This window comes from Podarcis erhardii (genome assembly GCF_964252035.2).
Source record: "Podarcis erhardii genome assembly, chromosome: 3".
NCBI classification, from domain to species: Eukaryota; Metazoa; Chordata; class Lepidosauria; order Squamata; family Lacertidae; genus Podarcis; species Podarcis erhardii.
In genome coordinates, this window is record NC_138507.1 from 69,300,600 (window position 1) to 69,320,198 (window position 19,599).

General features: G+C 39.1%; 1 protein-coding gene across 14 annotated transcripts in view; it reads left to right on the forward strand.

Moving 5' to 3' along the window:
• The window catches only part of ARID1B (AT-rich interaction domain 1B), a 356,667-nt gene that overhangs the window by 57,094 nt on the left and 279,974 nt on the right, over positions 1-19,599 (forward strand). For 12 of the 14 annotated variants that reach the window (XM_081854279.1, XM_081854287.1, XM_081854289.1 and 9 more), the window contains one exon: positions 19,267-19,404. In XM_081854279.1, the coding sequence (XP_081710405.1) occupies positions 19,267-19,404 (138 nt within the window). Of the gene's footprint in view, positions 1-1,919; positions 1,945-19,263; positions 19,405-19,599 lie in introns of those variants that run through there. The other 2 variants (XM_081854283.1, XM_081854284.1) reach the window with 2 other exon arrangements.

Consider the following 19,599-nt stretch of genomic DNA (forward strand, 5'->3'; position numbering starts at 1 on the left):
TTGGTGCAGCTAGGTAACTTCAGATAGATTTCTGGGGAGGGGTGCCATTTAGTTAGCCATGCATGCAACTTCTATTACGAAACATGCAATTAATATTTAGTTTCTCCCTCCCTCCTGCTATTGTACGCTTTACAACTTTGCCTGCACTCCTGATATCTTAGAGCAAAAAAGTCAAATAAAAAAAATAATTGTCAACCCTGATTTAAATAAGGCACGCTCTGAAAATGTGTAGTTCCACATTTTAAATTCAATTAAATCACATCACTCCCATGACTACAGGAATAAAGTGAGGTTTGCTTCTGCTGCACTGGTGGTAAACCCATTAACTCGGGGAAAAGTACCATGTTGTTGCGGGAAACGGTAGTAAATTTTGGAAGCGAAAACTTGGCTGGTCCTAGGCTGTAAAATGTTTTCCAGAATAAGAAGAAAGAATGCTGTGGTCATCAGCATTAGCCTTGTAGAGTCCGGTGTTAGGCTTGTTCGCCACTGCCCTATCATCTGCTGCTCTCTGGGTGATCATTTCGAGGGCCCTAGACTTGAGCCATGAGGTCCATGCCTAGCAGCACCACTGCATTCTGGTGAAACCTATCAAGAGGTACACCCACCCACTCCAGGATTTCAGTGGGTCTGTGGTGCATTAAACAGCACTAGATTGTGGCCTATATGTTTTGCTTCCCTATTGTCTTTTCTCCCAGTAGGAAATTCAAGCTAAATGTGATAAGAGAATTTGTATTAAAATTGTACAGCAAGGAATGCATCTTTTTCTTAACATGTCTTTCTTTACTATTTTAACACAGTGAAAAAGAAAAAGGAAATACTGGGACAAGAAGCAAAACAAAATGGCATTGTATAGTACAGCCAACAACATGTGTCTGCAGAGACATCTAGAGTAGGGAAACTGTGTGTAGTGTAGTGTAGTATAATAATAATAATAATAATAATAATAATAATAATAATAATAATAATAATTTGTATCCCACCCTCAGAGCGGCTAACAACAGGTAGAAATAGCACAGTGTACATAAAACCGCACAATTAATTAAAATACATTCTAGAATCAATTCAGAATCAAATTAATGGCAACCATCAGGTTAGAGTTCTATGAAGATTACAGAAGGAGAGAGGGCAGGCCCTACAAGAAGAAATAGAAGAATATATTTCTTAAAAGTCAACTGAACAGACTATCCTTGATGCATTTGCTATTCTTAAAGTATTATTGCTGCTTGCAGCAGAAAAATTTGGTAACAAAATTCCATCAGGAGTACACTGGAAGTGTGTTGAATGCATAACCTTTGTGCTCTAGAAATGTTTCCTTTTATTAGATGTTTGTTTATGTAAGATTCGGTACAGTTAGTCAGTGCATCCCAGGTTACCTATTTGAATATATTCAAGTGAAAAATCTGACAGTGCATGAGCAAGTATGCTAGGCAGTTATATAGAGCACTGCTTTGCTTTTTATACTGCCCTTGCCTTCACAATACATTCTAACTGCTATATTGATTCCCTGAAACTGGGATGAGGACTGCTGACAGATTTCTATTTATTTCTTGTTGGCATATTAGGCTTGCTTGCTTATTTACTGTGTGAATTTTTAACCTGCCCTTCATCACTTGATCCATGGAACGGTTACAACATAATTTGGCAATTATTTAAAACAACAATTAAAATAACAACCCAAATTAAATAAGAGCAGGTCGTACTTCTAGCCTACCAATTTGCTTCCTGCCCAGGTGTTTATGGGATAGCAGTTAAGTTCAACCTGGTGCCAAAATGTAAGTAATGTTGCCGCATTCCATAATCAGGGCACCACCATAGACAAGGGCCCATATGATGTCACTACTCAAGGAACTTGCCTGGGTGGTGATGCAACAATAAGGGTCTTATTGCAGATGTAAGAAGCTGAGCAGGCTGATACAGGGCAAGCCATTCCTCCAGATACCTGAGGTCCAAGCTGTTTAGGGATTTTTGTTGTTAATTAATATTATTTCTGAATTTTGTCCTTTAAATTGGGCATTTCTTGTCAGTATTTTAATGCTTCACACAATGTGGATAGAAGCAGCTTATGTTTATATATTCCTAAACAATTTATTGGGCTTGACTTTTTATAAAATAACTGATTATGAATTTAAACAACAGAACTGGGACCTGCATTTTATGACATGACGCATCCAGGTTGTTGTTGGTTTTTTAAGGCATATTAATGCTTCAGAAATGTCAAAAGTCTGAGCATTTACACATTTTTAGTTTTTCTTACCCTATCGGCAGTCATGCAAAAAAGCTGAAATAGCTAAATGTTCTTTAGGAAGTTGCTAGTTAAAATGAAATGTTAAGAATTCTTTCCTCCCCTTTCATCAAGACTGCTGTAACATGTTGGATAACAAATGGAATACTGTACATGTTTTAGATTTAACTGCCTAAAATGTTTACATTACACTTAAAATATTTTATTCTCAAGAATGGCTTTACATGAAGGTTAAAAATTTTCCTTCCATGTGCTAGAGCTGAAAGCTACATTGAATTCTCTACCTCCTAAATATGTGCATTTCAGTATTCTGGAAACCACACTTTCACCTTCTTAAGGTCTTTCTCTCCAAGCATTCCTTCTGAGATTTTGTTTCTCAGAATGTATTTCAGTTTTATGAAGTGTGAAGCTGTTTATCTAGAGAAGGTAGCATTTATTATGTTGCGAAGGGCTTGAGAATTTAGAGAATAACCCTAGGTCTTTACTAGCGTATATGGTTACCGGAGTGCTAATTTGGTATTCTTGTCCTGTCTGTTTGTGGTATTTAATGTTCTAACATCTCTCTGGTTGGTTGAATCCATATGTCACTCAAATGGGAACTTGTGCTTTGGCATTGGTCTGACAATCAGTCAGCCATGGAGTACAATGATAAAATTATGAAAACGGTGTCTCTGTTCATTGGACCAGTAGAATTTACAAGCATTTTCCTAGATGTGCCTAAATATTATATTGCCTTTTCTTGGCTCACAGACACTGGCTTCCTGGGATTTAAGCCTTGTCAGAAGTGCAACGACTCACTTTCCCTTATATACGCCTTCTTTCTTTTTAATGTTTTTGCTCTCTGCTTATAAAATATGAATATCAGTTGTCTGAGTGATTTGATGGCTACAAAAATATGATTGTGCTAAGACAGTCTTCTATCACAATCATGAACAAAAGTGACTTTTGTGATGCACAGTATTTTCCTCTGTCAGTGCTCCGTACCACTGTATTAAAATGGATGTGAAGAATAGCAGGGCTGTTATACAGGTTCTACGCTTTTCAATGTCTGTTAGATGAAAATGTGAACGTTGTGTGTATGTGCATGTGTGTGCTAAAAGAGAGAAAAGAATGCTACTTTTTATTAATTCATTGGTATCACTTATGCTTCCAGAATGAAAAAGATTAGTGCATGTGTACTCTCACTTATGCAGGAGTTACGTTCCATGCGTAAGTGGGGAGCACCCTCTAAAAGCCTCTAAAGACACATTTTTTCCTGCTCTCCAGCTCTCTTTCCACATAACACATTCTTCAACTAGAGTTGAAGGCTGTGGAAAAGCAGCAGTTGCTGTTGCGCTACCATGGACACCAGAGACTGAGCAGCCTAAACAAAGCCCCGTTGCACCTCTGGCTTTCTAAGGGTTTTCTCTGCCTTTACTAAAGTCCTCTTTTGGGCTCCAGGGTGGGTGGTTATCTCCTTGTGAGCCACAAGGACTATCCAGCTTTCTTGTGCCATCTCCTGGTTTGAATCTATGTAATTCTTTATTTCCCGGTGCCGCACATACACATGGTCACACGCGACCTCATCGCCTGTAAATTCAGAGACTCCTTTAACCTACACCCCTATTATCACTGCCTGTATACTAGCTTAGAACTGGGCAGTGACTGAGTCCTATTATAATTGGTAAAACACCAATTGTAATGTGAGATCACAATTCCCATAGTACCCTGAGCATAGCTCTTGCAGGATCAGCCATACCATATGTTTGGTAACATCAGTTTACAACTAAAAAAGAGGGGCCAATAGTACTGGACAAGTTTGCCCTGAAAATTCACAATTAACAGGCTATGGGAAACAAGAACATGGAAGACAAATAAAGTTAGTCAACAAAGCAGGGCTTATGGTAAGAGATTTCGCATTACTAGTGGTATACCGTATAACTAATAGCCCCAAATGGTCACAGAATCAAATAGCAGCTTCCCTAACAAGTGGTCAGTTATAGTAGAAAGAGCATGTAGTGAACACAACATTTTAAAATGTGATTTCATGATCAACATGGTCACTTCAAAGGGAATGTTTTATTACTTATAGATAAATGAATGTTTCTCAGTTAACTGGCACAGGTGCATATCTTGTTCAACATCACAAAACTCCCTGTTTCCCCAGAACTAGATTTAGAGTTTCAAATGTGGACGTATACTAATTGGTGACAAGCAAGCATTTGTTAATTATACGAGCCAAATAGGTACATTTGGGCAAATATACTCTAATGGCAAGTATAGCAAAGTGACTCAGACAAAATAAGATTTTATGATAAGGCATAATAATTTGCATATGGCTTACATCTGTGGATCAATATCCCAAGAATGGTGAATCTGATGTTCAATCCATGTTTGCTTTATACTGGTGCAAAGGGTTACGACCGTAGAGTAAGACATGTGCCTTAAGTATGCTAATCCCTTGTGTGGTCCATGGATCCACTCTGGTCTAGCTGTTCTGTTTGGCTGAGCAGTATGCTGGATTAGTGGGGCTTTGGCCAAATCCTATAGCATTTCAGCCCATTGAGTTTGAGTATTAGATTTGCAGCCTAAAGATGTGAAATTTTAATTTCTGTAGTGTTTTGTATGAATGTTATTGTTACTTCATTTTTTTATTGGTGTTTTAAAATTACCCTACCTTGCATATTGAGTAGAAAGGCAGTTTAGACTTTTTATTTTAAAAAGCACACCTTAGAAAAAGAGACATGTAGGTAACATGAAAACAGCATATTTTCCTAAGCAAAGCAATAAAAGTTCTGTGTTATCCAGATTTTTCAGTTTTAGAAGTCTATATTATTCTTCTCCTCCCCCTCCCCTTCACTCTAAGGTTCCAGGGTTACAACAATTAAAACACAATGTTAAAACTAGTTTAAAGCAACTTGCAAACACCAAAATAACATGCACCCTAAAAACTCATATCTTTGGTACTCATATCTTTGGTGTCTAAAGCCCAGGGTAAAGAGGTGTGCCTTCAGCATTTGCTGACAGCTGTGAAATGAAGATGGCAGATGCACATCCGTGGGAAGGGAGCTCCACAACTTAGGGCCTGCCAAAGGGAATTCCCTCTCCTGAACTTCTAAGAGTGGTGGGACCAATACTGCCCATTTTAACACCCAAGGAGATCTGTAGGGAAAGAGGCTCCTCCTCCGTCTCATTCCCCAAATAATCCATGATATGTGCAAAAGTTGAGAAATAGAATATTCTTTGAAGTCTTTCCTAGGTAACACCTGTCAAAATAGATGAACTGAGCATATGTGGAAGTAGCAACCTCATTCTTTCATGTACATTTTGCCTTATTGCTTGCATCTCCTGTTTTTATTGTAAATTAGTAAAATTCTGATCCGTTCTTTTATATAATGGCTTTTGCTTCTTCCTCACATGTGTAAGAGAAATCTGGTTCTACACAAATAAAGTGTTTATTTTACTTTCCCGGTTAGCAGTGATAAATTAATTGATGCTTTTCTCACTTGCCGTTCATTTGACAGAATATTATAGATAAAATTTATCCCTCAAGAGTGTCAGAATACTCACATAAGAGAATAAGGATAAATCAAGAAGAAACTGTTAGCACAGTTGAACACTTGATGCTTTCTAATCATAACTGCATGTTCTACTTTCGCACTTGATAACACAGGATTGACTGACAGCGTAAAAAAAAAGTTGCTAAGAGCACACAGGTGAGAATTTCGATGTCTTCTGACACTCGTTCTTACATAAATAGCAAGAAAACCTTATATGTGTCTCATAAAAAGAACAGGAAAGAGCTTGTTTCTCTTGCCTACTTCAGTAATGTTGGTGAATATATGTGATTGTTTCATCTGCTTGCTATAAGCAGGTTTAATTTCCATTTTTCATACAAAAATATGTGTTAATACCATGTTAAATAGTAAATCTGAAGTCTGAGGCGCAAACACTTTATATAACAGCCATTTGTATTAAAGCTGAGATGGTATCTTCCGCATGTAGAATGCCTTCAATGGTAAGGTGCCTCAGAGAAGGGAACTGAGTGCTTAACCCAGGCATAGGCAAACTCGTCCCTCCAGATGTTTTGGGACTACAACTCCCATCATCCCTAGCTAACAGGACCGGTGGTCAGGGATGATGGGAGTTGTAGTCCCAAAACATCTGGAGGGCCGAGTTTGCCTATGCCTGGCTTAACCCTTCCTTGGCCATTTACTTCTTCCTCTCCCCCAAAATCTTCCACATTTCTAGCCAACACCTAACTTCCAGCACCTACTGCAGATTTTTTTATTCCAACAGGCATTTTAATTTTAACTTTTCTGTGTTTTATTACTTGTATGCTGCTTAGAGATGATTGTAGTTGCCGGTAATCAGCATATCATTTTAAAAAAATAAGCCAGTCAAGTGTGCAGTGACCCTTAAGTGAGTGCCGCTGTGGTGAGCATTGCAGCTGGGAGAGTGTATTCCAAATATATTTCTGGGGGTGTTTTAAACTTCTTCAAAATTTAATACAGGTAACAGAGTGTGAACAAAAAGGTTTTTATGTTGGGTCATTGCTTATAAAAATAATTCCTCTGTTATACTTTTGCTCTTAACAACATTGGTGCAAATCTGTGCATTGCTATGAGCATACTTGATTGCAGTCAGATCTCTTAACAAAGATTTTGGGCCCCATGGATTGCAGGGTTTAGTCCAACCCTAACTAGCTTGCTCTTCTCGTGCCTAATGACTTTGCTTTTTCTGCTACAAATTCAAGGGCTGGGAAAGAGTAGGGCAGGTTATATTTTAGATTATGGGGATGTGAGAATAAGTCCTAGGGCCTGTCTGAGCTTCACTCACTGTTCTAAACTTTATGCATGCATAATTATCTTAAGCAGGTGGGGGGGGGACCCTTGGTCCTCCAGATGTTGGTGAACTAAAATTCCAGTTAGCCTTAGCGAGTATGGTCATTGGCCAGAGATAATGAAAACTGTAGTATGAGAACACCTGGAGGTTCCCCACACATAATAAAAGGATCACAACCAAAGGTTCACATTTTGTGCTTTAGCTACATTCAGCCCAATGAACAACAACAGTCAAGTGCAGTGATCATGTTTTTGAACTTGGTTTGACTGAACTACAGATAATTGTCCTTATCAGTAAAAATACATGTAGTAATAACAGAGACCATATAAAGATGGCTACATTCAAACAGCTAAAAATGAGCACATCGTTCAGTTCTTTCCTGGGCAAAACCTTCCTTGCCTTTATTGAGAATAGTGTGCAGGCCACTACTTCAAGAATTGGCCTCTGGAGGAGAGAGATTTGAGATGATTTTAGAACTGAAAAGCACACCATGTACAAAATGCCAAGCTAAGGAATATATTCTGCATAAAATGTTTTAAAAAGAGAACATTTCTCAACATTGCTATACTACAGTGTGCCTTAAACACTTTCTGAGATTGTGGTAGTTTGAGGCAACTTCAGCTTATCGATAAATATCCTAGTCACACAGGTTTATTTTTCAGATTTAGCTTTTGCTTGTCTCTGATAAGCTGAACTGCAATCTTTTGCATGTTTTCTTGCAAATAAGTTTTACAAAATTCAGATTTTCAAGTAAATATGCATAGAATGAGGTTGCACGGTTGGTTCAGAAATCTGGCCCTATTATTTTCTATGCTTTTATTCTTTTTATCATCACTGGCTCAGCATTCACAACACATGTCCCAGCCAGAAGGTTGCAAAGCTGACATTGCAGTCTCAGCAGAGGTTATCTTTATAAAATTCCCTAACACTCCTCTTTGGCGCATCCAGTTTGGCAGCTGGAGTTATATAGGAACTGATTGAATCACTCCCTTCCTCTTACGTTCTTCATAATAATAGATTGCTGTTAAACTTCTGGCCAGAAGGGTAGCTGGGCAAGTGGTTTCCTCCAAAATAGATAGCAATTCCTACAGAACTGTTTCTCTGTTTCTTCCTTCCCTCTGTTATTTAAGAATACCAATGGACATTCTCCTGTTTTTCTTCTGAGTTGTGTAAATGCTGTCATTGTAATAGGTAGTTGCTTAATTAACCATTACTATGTGTCATTTGATTCCGTGTGTACATAATATAACTATTTCTCTCTCTCTCTCTCTCTCTCTCTCTCTCTCTCTCTCTCTCTCTCTGTAATACAATTGTGTTCATTATGTGAAATATGACAGAACGTTGCTCATTGCAATTACTCACATTTTGTGATTCTTAGAGAAAAGAAAGTGTGATTAATATTCAGAGAGGCACCTGAACTGTTAAAATTAATGAAGCTGTATTGACAAACATGTATGACCAAGTCTACTGCCCAAGGGTACAAAGTTAAGGCTACGCATACAGATCATGTGGTCAAGCACTGTGTATATGATGAAGGATGCTGAATCTTTGGAGAAGATAGCTCAAGGGTGGATCATATATTTTGTATACAGAAGGTCACAGGTTCAAAATGCAGCATCTCCAGGTAGTAGGTTGTGGGAAAGATCTGCCCATTAGCATAGACAATACTAGGCAAAATAGATCAACCGTCTGACCTGGTTTAGGACAACTTCCAATATTTCTGTGTTATATGTGGGGTGCTTTGACACTGAATGAGATGGCAGGCACTGTTTGGTATATGAGACTTCTGTTCATTTTTGGGGTGGAAAGGAGCTTGATATTACACGTGTACCTCCTGATTTCTCCAAAAGCTGACAAAGCTGGCAGTGCTTAACCATCTGTTCAGTGGAGGATATTCTTGTGCACACCTATGGCCTACAGACTACTGTAATTCTGTGTGTAAGAATGTTTAGCTGAGGGCAATGGATGAAACCTGTGTGCATTTTTTTATTTCTTTTGAAAAATAAGCAAGTATTTATGATAGGACATGGAAGCAATCAGAACAGTTTTGAAGACTGAGAATAAACCACAGGGAATCTTAATTGTTGCCAGGGGTGTCAGGTTGAATAAAATATGGGCACACCATTTGAATGGCAGTGCCCACCAACTAGTGGGGGGGCTCAAATACTTCACTGGGGCGGCTGAAGGGACCTTGGCTCATAGCTGGCTGCTATGATTGTTACTTTTCCTTGTAGGTAAAATATCTAACATATGGTCAGGAAACGGTCTACGTGTGCATATATCTCCATTGACTTCCCATCACTTGACAAAGTGGCAGTGGAACATATGAAATTATTCATATATGTACAAGTCAGTGAAGGAGTGAACTGTTCCCCACCTCCTTCATAAACTGCCTTCACAAAAAATAGTAAAAATTAATTTTTAAAGATCTAAAAACTCTTACATGAAAAATCATTCATATATTATTTACCTCCATAGTGTAAAAGAGCACTGTATATTGTTGTTGAAATGAGCCACAGTGGAGCTTGATCTCACCCAGTTCCATTTTCTCTGGTGCAGCTTCGTGGTGGAGATCAGACGCTTTTACTTCCATTTTTCATTGACCACAGTTGAGTGTGTTATTTCTGAACCCTAAACCTAATTTGTTCTGGAGCTCCATTCTTAACCTGAAACTGTTCTTAACCTGAGTAACCACTTTAGCTAATGGGGCCGCCCGCTGCCGTGCGATTTCTGTTCTCATCCTGAGGTAAAGTTCTTGCCCTGCGGTACTACTTCCAGGTTAGCTGAGTCTGTAACCCGAAGTGTTTGTAACCCGAGGTGTTTGTAAAATGAGGTACCACTGTATATAATATTGGCTATTGTCATATTCTGAGGGATGTGCTGGGATCTGAAACTTCATGAAACTGTTGCCCCTGGTCTCTTAAAGCTGATAAAGGCTAGTATGTATGCTTTATGATTTCTGCAAGTCACGCAGAGAACTTTATGTTATGGGAAGGCATACAAATGCTTTAAATAAAGAAATAAATTTGTATATTGCATGATTTGGTTGTGGAAAATGTCAGTCACAACTGTCCTGTATTGGCTGGGCAGAGTTCACCAGGAGTGGGGTCAGGACAAGCACAAGAGCAAACAGGCAGTGGTCTTTGATGGCAAGGATCCATGCTGGACTGTGCCAAGTTTCAGTCTGGTCACCCAAGTTAAGGCAATGCAGTTGGTTGGATACAGATTTTACAGGACCTGGACACTTTCCTAGCAGATCACCTGTTCTCACATGTGGCACAGGTCCTCAAGACTTTCCCAGTGAAGAACATGGGATTTGGGCAGCTAGAGAGGGGCTGAGATTGGCTGATTTGGTGGTCCGGGTTGCTGTTTCCAGGTTCCTTGTTGGACAGATTGGCTCCTTCATTACTTTTCTGCTAATCTTCAAAAGTGACCAGTAGTGGTTAGCGGTGGGGCAGTGTGACCTGTTGCTGTCATCCTGACAGCAGCATTACTACTCCTTACAGTGGTACCTCGGGTTAAGTACTTAATTCGTTCCAGAGGTCTGTTCTTAACCTGAAACTGTTCTTAACCTGAAGCACCACTTTAGCTAATGGGGTCTCCTGCTGCCGCCGCACTGCCAGAGCACGATTTCTGTTCTCATTCTGAAGCAAAGTTCTTAACCTGAGGTACTATTTCTGGGTTAGTGGAGTCTGTAACCTGAAGCGTATGTAACCTGAAGCGTATGTAACCCAAGGTACCACTGTACTAGCATGGGGCAGGATGGCAGCAAGGTCAGGACTTTGTGGGCACATAGGCACAGCCAATTCATTGAATTTCCATGAGCTCCCTGATCCCACAGTCTTCAGGCCTCATGCCCAGATTTAGTGAGGCAATAGCATCTTTCTTTAAGTTGTCTGAATCTTTGCTCAGAACCCTAACACAGATCAGCTGGTATGGAGGTTTTCCTAGGGGGAAGTTCTTTAAGTGGTATTTTCATCCTGTGAAAATGTAATATATTTCAAGGTATCACTTCTAAAACATATTGACACTGTCTCACTGTGTTTCCAGTGTTTAGGAACACTGCATAAATTATAGGAAATAGGTAATTTGAAAGGTCTGGTATGTTGCTAATGTTGGAAGTAATAGTGATTCTAAATGATGATGATGACCTCTATAAATATTTGGAGAAATTATGTGTTAGCCAAGGCAGTGCATTCTATTCACAGAAGGAGCCCTTTATGCACAGGAAATCTATATTGTACCTTAGCTTTTTAGGTGCTGGGGTGAAAGTCATCTGAAGGCCACCCTGCATTGGGAATTTTCTAATGTTTTACAATTTTTATGTGCTGTAAGCCACCCAGAGTGGCTGGGGAAACCCAGCCAGGTGGGTGCGGAATAATAATAATAATAATAATAATAATAATAATAATAATAGCAGCTTTGTTATTGTTAAAGAGACACCTCATAAACTCCTGCAGATCTAGTTCCTTACTTGCTAGCATTATGAAATCTCCTTTCCTTCAGTTTCATGTTTGTTTGAATGAAACTTTAGCATTTTGTTTGTTTTATAGCTTGGAATATTCCTCTTTATGCAGCTGTCTTGTTAGAAGGTACTCTGTAGACTTTATGGATCTGAGGTATTGAATGCCCTCAATGGCTCCTTTGAACGTGCTTTAAAGTGCATAATTGGGCAGTTGAGCATAAAACTACAATTATACACTTGAGTGTTAATTTTTGTGTACACTTATAAGATAGTTCAACACTGGCTGTAATTGAGAATGAAACCTTTTATTTTGAGTGCAAGTGCATATTCCAAGTGCTTAGCCAATGCATGTATTAAAAAGAAAAACCACAAACAAGATGAGCAACATGCTGAATGGGGAGGGCCCTGTGCTACATAGATGCATGGATGAAAAGAATATTTATAATTTTACCAAGTTACTAAACAAAAAGTAGACACTGTTTTCCCCACATATACTATGTTTATATTGCTAGTCCTCAAACCAGATAATTTAAATTCATTACATTGTTGCTTTGTAAGTGAAAAAAGCCCCACGGTTATTTGTCACATTTTTAAAAAGTTCAGTGTGCGTTCATCTTTTGCATCAAATGCGTTTATGGTCCCCTCTGTCCCGACATTTGAATTCTGTGTGTAGAACAATGAAGTGATTTCTGGCAAAGGGACTTGCAGGATGGGAAGAGAGTTAAGGTGAAAGAAGAGAAAGTCCTCCCACCCATCTACAGCTTTCTACTTTCAAGCTTTCAAGCTTACAATGTGTGTTGTTTTCATATTACAAACTTCCCTGCATTGTATTTGCCTATTTGGACAGAACTATTCTGGGATGGGGGTGTTTGCTAAATGGAATCAAAATATGCAATTCTAAAATTATTTTTCACAGAGTTGCCATTTGAATTACTTGTTCAGTATTTTGAAATTTCTCAAAAATGTTAAAAGTAATCTTTGCATTCTTGTTGTGACCTTAACCAGGAAGTGTTTGTGAAGAATATTTGATGCAGCATATTACCTGTTTCAATCCTAGAAAGACCCGGCATTCTTTGCCAGATACAGTACTTCTAACATTCAACGCTAACTGGGGGAGGTTGGGGGGGGGACTGCTTTCAGAAGGTCCCAGGTTTGATTCCAGGCATCTCCAGGTGGGGCTGGAAATGTCTGCTGCCTCAAACCCTAGAGAGCCATTGCTAATCAATGTGGACAGTACTGAGCTAGGTAGACCAATGGTCTGACTGATTGTAAGGCAGCTTCCCATGTTCATAGCTGCATAGATGCCTGTACAGTGGTACCTCTGGATAAGAACTTAATTCGTTCTAGAGTGTGTTATGTCTGAACCCTAAGCCTAATTCGTTCTGGAGGTCCGTTCTTAACCTGAAATTGTTCTTAACCTGAGGTACCACTTTAGCTAATGGGGCCTCCTGCTGCCGCCGTGCCGCCGGAGCACAATTTCTGTTCTCATCCTGAAGCAAAGTTCTTAACGCGAGGTACTATTTCTGGGTTAGTGGAGTCTGTAACCTGAAGCATCTGTAACCCGAGGTACCACTATATTACTGGAAGCAGCAGAATTTAGTGCTGCCATATTCCTTCTCAGCTGATTGATACCTGCTGCTTCTACCATTATGCGTAGAAAATATCAGAAGTGCCAGATCAAGTTCCAGAACAAAATCCAGATAGGAGAATTAATAGTTTATTTCCCATCAGTAGGGGGGAGGGGGAGGGGAATGGAAGTATGTATTAATTCCTGGATTAATTGCAAAACTTTTCCCCTCACAAAAATAGTTATAGCCTCCCAACTAAGCCTCTTAATTAAGAGTGTTTTTTAGGATTCCGTTGGAGAAAATTAAATATAAATTAGAAAACACAGAAGATCATTCCTCCAGGTTCTTTAATTTAAATCTATACCTAAATCTTATTTTGACCCAGAAAAGCATTCAGTTTCTAAGGAGAAATGTTTTTAATGTAATAATAATGAAGATGTAGGTAACGTTATTAGATTCAATAAACATCTGGGAGGACTTGATAACCAATGACTGTAAGGGCAATTTGTCATTCATCCTCAGGAAATGCTCTTTATTGGGCCTTAATTGCTGTTTTCTGAAGAGAATAATAATAGATTTATAGATTACTTTTATTGAAGTAGTACCTGTGGGGCTAGATATAGCTTTTAAAGAGAATAAATAGTCTAATATTAGCTAGCTGCTTTATTAGATATAGTGTCATTTTTTCTGTTCACATTATTTTAAGAAAATGAAGACAGAGTACTATATAGATATTGGTAATATTAAATAAGATCCTATTAATAATAGCTGTTGAAGTGAGATAGACAAATAGCCAAATAATACAGAGCTTTCAAATGTTGAAAGTATGTCACGTTCAGTATCTTGTTGCAATCCTTACAACAATATTGTAATGCAGATCACTATTATTTTATTACCTGTTCATACGGACATCCCCAGGCACTGATTCTTAGTAATGACTGTGTGGGATATCTGTTCTTTAAGTGCACTGGCTTTATTTTGTACACTACTTTGTTATTTTTACAATGCAAATCAGACTACATGAGGCAGATGGGGAGATGCCAGCAATATGTTCAAGCAGAGTCAAAATTCAAACTGCGAACTTCCTGATTTATAGCTCAGTCTCTTAATGTCTTCTCTAGACCACCTCTCAAGCATCTGAGCGCAACAGTTTCTAGCAGTTAAAAAAGTGCATGCAGTGGGGATAGAGAGAGAAAACAAACAAAACTATTCAAAGATAAATAAAATTGCAGTTTATTTGCAGTTTATTTTATTTATTCATAAACTGTTAACCTCACTTCTTATTTCCATTTAAAAGCCCAGGTCAGCTAAAAAAGGGGAATAATTAGCAGTTCTAAACCCACAGAATAAAACCAAACCAGACATAAATAGCAACAGTCAGAATAACACTGAATAATCATTATTATTGTTTAATAAAAACCTGGTGGAATATATGTTCCTTTTTTTGCCTAAGGGGCACTGGCTGAGAAGGCTGTACCTCAGGCCCTTTACCAGTGTCACCGTTTTAGAGGGAATAGGAAGCAGAGCACCAGCCTTCTGGTCTTAATAGAACTGGAGTTACAGGTGGAATATTCAGAATGAAAGTTAATAATAATAATAATAATAATAATAATAATAATAATAATAATGGCATTTGCAGGGACTGCCCCCACTGCAAAGGCATTTTATCTGATTTCTTTTTTTATTAAATGAGCCACCCACTCCTCTTTCCTTAACCATGCTATTAAACAGCTTCCCCTCCAATGGAGAGAAGGCTTCCATTTTTCATTAAGTACAATTTGTTTATGCTGTTTTAACTGAAGATTTGTAAGCCACCTTGATCATTGTTTTAATTGCAAGACAGGGTATTTGTTAATAACTATTGATTGGTTGTCATTAATTAATTAATTTTCTGTACTGCCCTTCGCCAAAAGACCACAGGGCGGTTTACAATATAAAAACACAAAAATACATAGCATAGTAACAAACAAAAACAATCTCCCCCCCCCCCACGGTGGAGAAGAGGAATGTTTTTGTCTGGCGCCTAAAGATATGTAGTGATGATGCCAGGTTACCTGGGGAGAACGATCCACAAGCAGGGAGCCACTGCAGAAAAGGCCCATTCTTGTGTTCCCACCCTCTAGACCTCTTGTGGAGGAGGCACTGAAGAAGGGCCTCAGATAATGATTGCAGGGTCTAGGTTGGTTCATATGAGGAGAGTTGATTTATATATGAGAGTCTACCATATTGAAGGTTGCAGTTCAAAGTAACTTTGCAAGCTTCAGACTATTGGGTAAAGAAAAGAGTAAACATTACTGTGTATCAGAACAATTCTCCCTGGTTGCATATCAGTTTTGGGAGGATCAAAAGTGCAGGATAGAATTAATTATATATTCTAAAGAGGAAGCTCAATTTTTAAGCTCAACTGGAATCAGCCATATTTTAAACATAGATATATTTGTGTTTGCGCACATGAACGTGTATTAGGTTTATTTCCATCAGAAAAGGAAACAGTTTATAATGACATCTAGTGTTTGTGGCAGACAGTTTTTATCAATTCATGACAATGAAATCGTGTTGTGTTTTCATGGAAGGGGAGATTACATTTTCTTAGAAATGATTGACTGCTTTGTTGTAGTAGACTTATTTATTTGGCTCTCACTGTGAAGACTAGCGAACTTATTCAAAATCTCAGTACATCAAAAATATGATGACACAAAAATGAAACTGCTGTTCCACATTACAGATATCTGCAAAAATGATACTAGTATATTGTGTTTGTTGCACAGCTGAATAGTCTGCAAATGCAACATTTACGTTGATTTGGCAACATTTCACATTATGTAGTTGTCATATCTTGAACATTTCATTTTGTATGTGTCTAAACAGTACTTGCATATTTATGCATATTTTATTACAAATGCATCTAATAATTAAGTCGTGGATTTAGTTAAATAATTCAAATCTTATAGGTCAGGGGCTGAACAACCTTTTAGGTTCACATTTCCTTGACAGAAAGTAGTCGCGAACAATAGAGTGGTGGTCAGAACAAAGAGGGTCAGACACTCCTCTGCCTCTGTCCTCCCTTCCACCATCTATTTTCTCTCTCTCCCAAACCTCTGTACCCTTCATTCATTCATCATCCATTTATTCTTCCTTTCTCTGTCTTCTGTCTTGGAAGTAGAGGACTGCATGTGGTTATCCAGAGGTTATTCACATGTGATAGAGGTGATTACATCTTACAAACTGTGTGTATATGATGAAGTTTTACCACACACAATAAATTTTGCAACCTATGACCAGACTTCAGGGGGTAACAGTGGGTTTACTGAAACTAATGTTTGCATTTATTTTAAATATAACTATTGGCCAATCTCCAATTTTTTTGTGGGGTAGGAAAGGGAAAATGGAACAGGGAAAGCTATTGCATACTTTGCAGTAATGAAACATGCATAAGACCCTTAACTAACTATATCTAACACAGAATTTGCCTTTTTGCTGCTGCCACATGTTGAATTGCTCTTTTCATTGAGTTATCCACTACAACCGAAAAATCTCTCTCATGGAAAGCCACTGACAATTGGTATCTCCTCAGCGTATATGAGGCTGGAATATACTTCAGTGTGCATCATTTTACATTTATTTATACTGATTCCCATTTCTCATTTTATTGTCCTTTTATCCAGTTTGAGAGCTGTTTTGGAACTCTTCACTAATAGGATTTTCACCCTCCTGAGTAATATGACATCACACACAAATCTGAATATCTCATTTCTGGATTAAGTTAATATCACATTTAGAATTAATTCTCTATATATCCTCCCCAAAATAAATGACTGAGGCCTGGTATGTGTCCTGACATCTTTAGCAGAAAGTATACAAAGGCTTATTCAGTTGCTCTGATATCTTCCTAAACTTTTCACACCTTTTACTGTCTTGATGATTGAATCACTTCCCCCTTTTCCCCATTTATGCAAGCTTTCTTCTCTTTAAAGTCTTCTTATCTTTTATAACTTCCTTAACTGCTAGTTAACCATGCCATGTGCATGTTAGTGGTGGTATAAAAGCTACAAATGTTAAACACTTGTATTTCAGAAATCAGTAAGACTTAAAAATAATATAAAGTCAGCTGCCTTATTAATCAGGGGTACCCTTTAAGTCACTTGAAAAACTGATTGATTGATAAAAAGTATAAATGTTTTTTGACTAAACATTCTGGTCCTACAACTTTGTGGGATTGCAGGTTAAGCAAATAATAATAATAATAATAATAATAATAATAATAATAATAATAATAATAATTTATTATTTCTACCCCGTCCATCTGGCAGGGTTTCCCCAGCCACTCTGGGTGGCTTCCAACAAAATATTAAAATACAATCGTCTATTAAACATTAAAAGCTTCCCTAAACAGGGCTGCCTTCAGATGTCTTCTAAAAATCTGGTAGTTGTTTTTCTCTTTGACATCTGGTGGGAGGGCGTTCTACAGGGCGGGTGCCACTACTGAGAAGACCCTCTGCCTGGTTCCCTGTAACTTGGCTTCTTGCAGCAAGGGAACTGCCAGAAGGCCCTCGGCGCTGGACCTCAGTGTCCGGGCAGAACGATGGAGGTGGAGACGCTCCTTCAGGTATACTGGACCGAGGCCGTTTAGGGCTTTAAAGGTCAGCATCAACACTTTGAATTGTGCTTGGAAACGTACTGGGAGCCAATGTAGGTCTTTCAAGACTGGTGTTATATGGTCTTGGCGGCCGCTGCCAGTCACCAGTCTAGCTGCTGCATTCTGGATTAGTTGTAGTTTCTGGGTCACCTTCAAAGGTAGCCCCACATAGAGTGCATGGCAGTAGTCCAAGTGGGAGATAACTAGAGCATGCACCACTCTGGCGAGACAGTCCGCAGGCAGGTAGGGTCTCAGCCTGCTTACCAGATGGAGCTGATAAACACCTGCCCTGGACACAGAATTGACCTGCGCCTCCATGGACAGCTGTGAGTCCAAAATGACTCCCAGGCTGCACACTTAGTCCTTCAAGGGCACAGTTACCCCATTCAGGACCAGGGAGTCCTCCACACCAGCCCGCCTCCTGTCCCCCCAAAACAGTACTTCTGTCTTGTCAGGATTCAACCTCAATCTGTTAGCCGCCATCCATCCTCCAACTGCCTCCAGGCACTCACACAGGACCTTCACTGCCTTCACTGGTTCTGATGTGAAAGAGAGGTAGAGCTGGGTATCATCCGCATATTGATGAACACCCAGCCCAAACCCCCTGATGATCTCTCCCAGCAGTTGCATGTAGATGTTGAAAAGCATGGGGGAGAGGACAGAACCCTGAGGCACCCCACAAGTGAGAGCCCAGGGGTCTGAACACTCATCCCCACCACCACTTTCTGAACACGGCTCAGGAGGAAGGAGTGGAACCACTGTATAACAGTGCCCCCAGCACTGCTATGATTTCATAGCAGAAACTAGGTGGCAAAGAGGAAGATAAATACAACCACTAACAAGTTCCAACATTTACTAGATATTTTCCTTTCTTTTTCTTTGCTTTCCATTCTGGTCACTTAGTTCCTTCTAGAATGCATGTTTTGTTTGCTAGCAAGCAATGTCTGCTCTGTAGAAGCCAGTCTATTCCTTACTCACTCCAGTGCCCTCCTGACTATACAAAGATGCAGGCAAAGGCTTCAGAACAGGGAGAGGGGTGGACAAATATTTTCTGGAGCCTGATCCAGTTCCTTTATCAAAGTTAAGAAGATCTTAGTCTTGTAGGCCCATAGAATTCACCCTGAGCCTTACTGTGTAAAGATTATGGACTGCTCAAATTATGAGTTCTATTGGCAAACATTGATAATTGGTTGTTTGGATGTTCCAGATAGAAGAATCTGATTTTGTGAAACCATTGCTGGAGAAGAAATTGAACAGCAGGTGATTGAAAAAGAGTTATGGTTGTAGTAAAGGACAGCCATGCTTTAACAGTTAGAGTTAATTCTTTCTCTCTGCCTCTCCCCACTTCCTAGAATGGCTTGTTTATTTGGAAGTCACATTGAAACAGACATTCCCATCACTGTATATGGGTGTTTTAAGAATTATTTGAACTCTGTTAGCATTCTGTCAGTATAAATGGGATTAGGAGGGCACATTTAAATTTTATTTATTTCCTCAATTTATAAGAGTTTGGTTTCCCGTCCCCTAACAGATGCCTCCTCAGTATGGTCCGCAAGGTGTAAGCGGTTACTGCCAACAGCCATATTACAACCAGCAGCCACAACCTCAGCATCTGCCGTCCCAGGCCCAGTATCTGTCCCAGGCCCAACAGAGGTACCAGACACAGCAGGTAAGCCCAACTCTTGATCTCACATTGACGCATTTTCAAAATGTTATAGTTACAGATAGGTAGCCGTGTTGGTCTGTCATGGTCAAAACAAAATAAAAAAATTCCTTCCAGTAGCACCTTAAAGACCAACTGAGTTAGTTCTAGGTATGAGCTTTCGTGTGCATGCACACTTCTTCAGATACACTGAAACAGAAG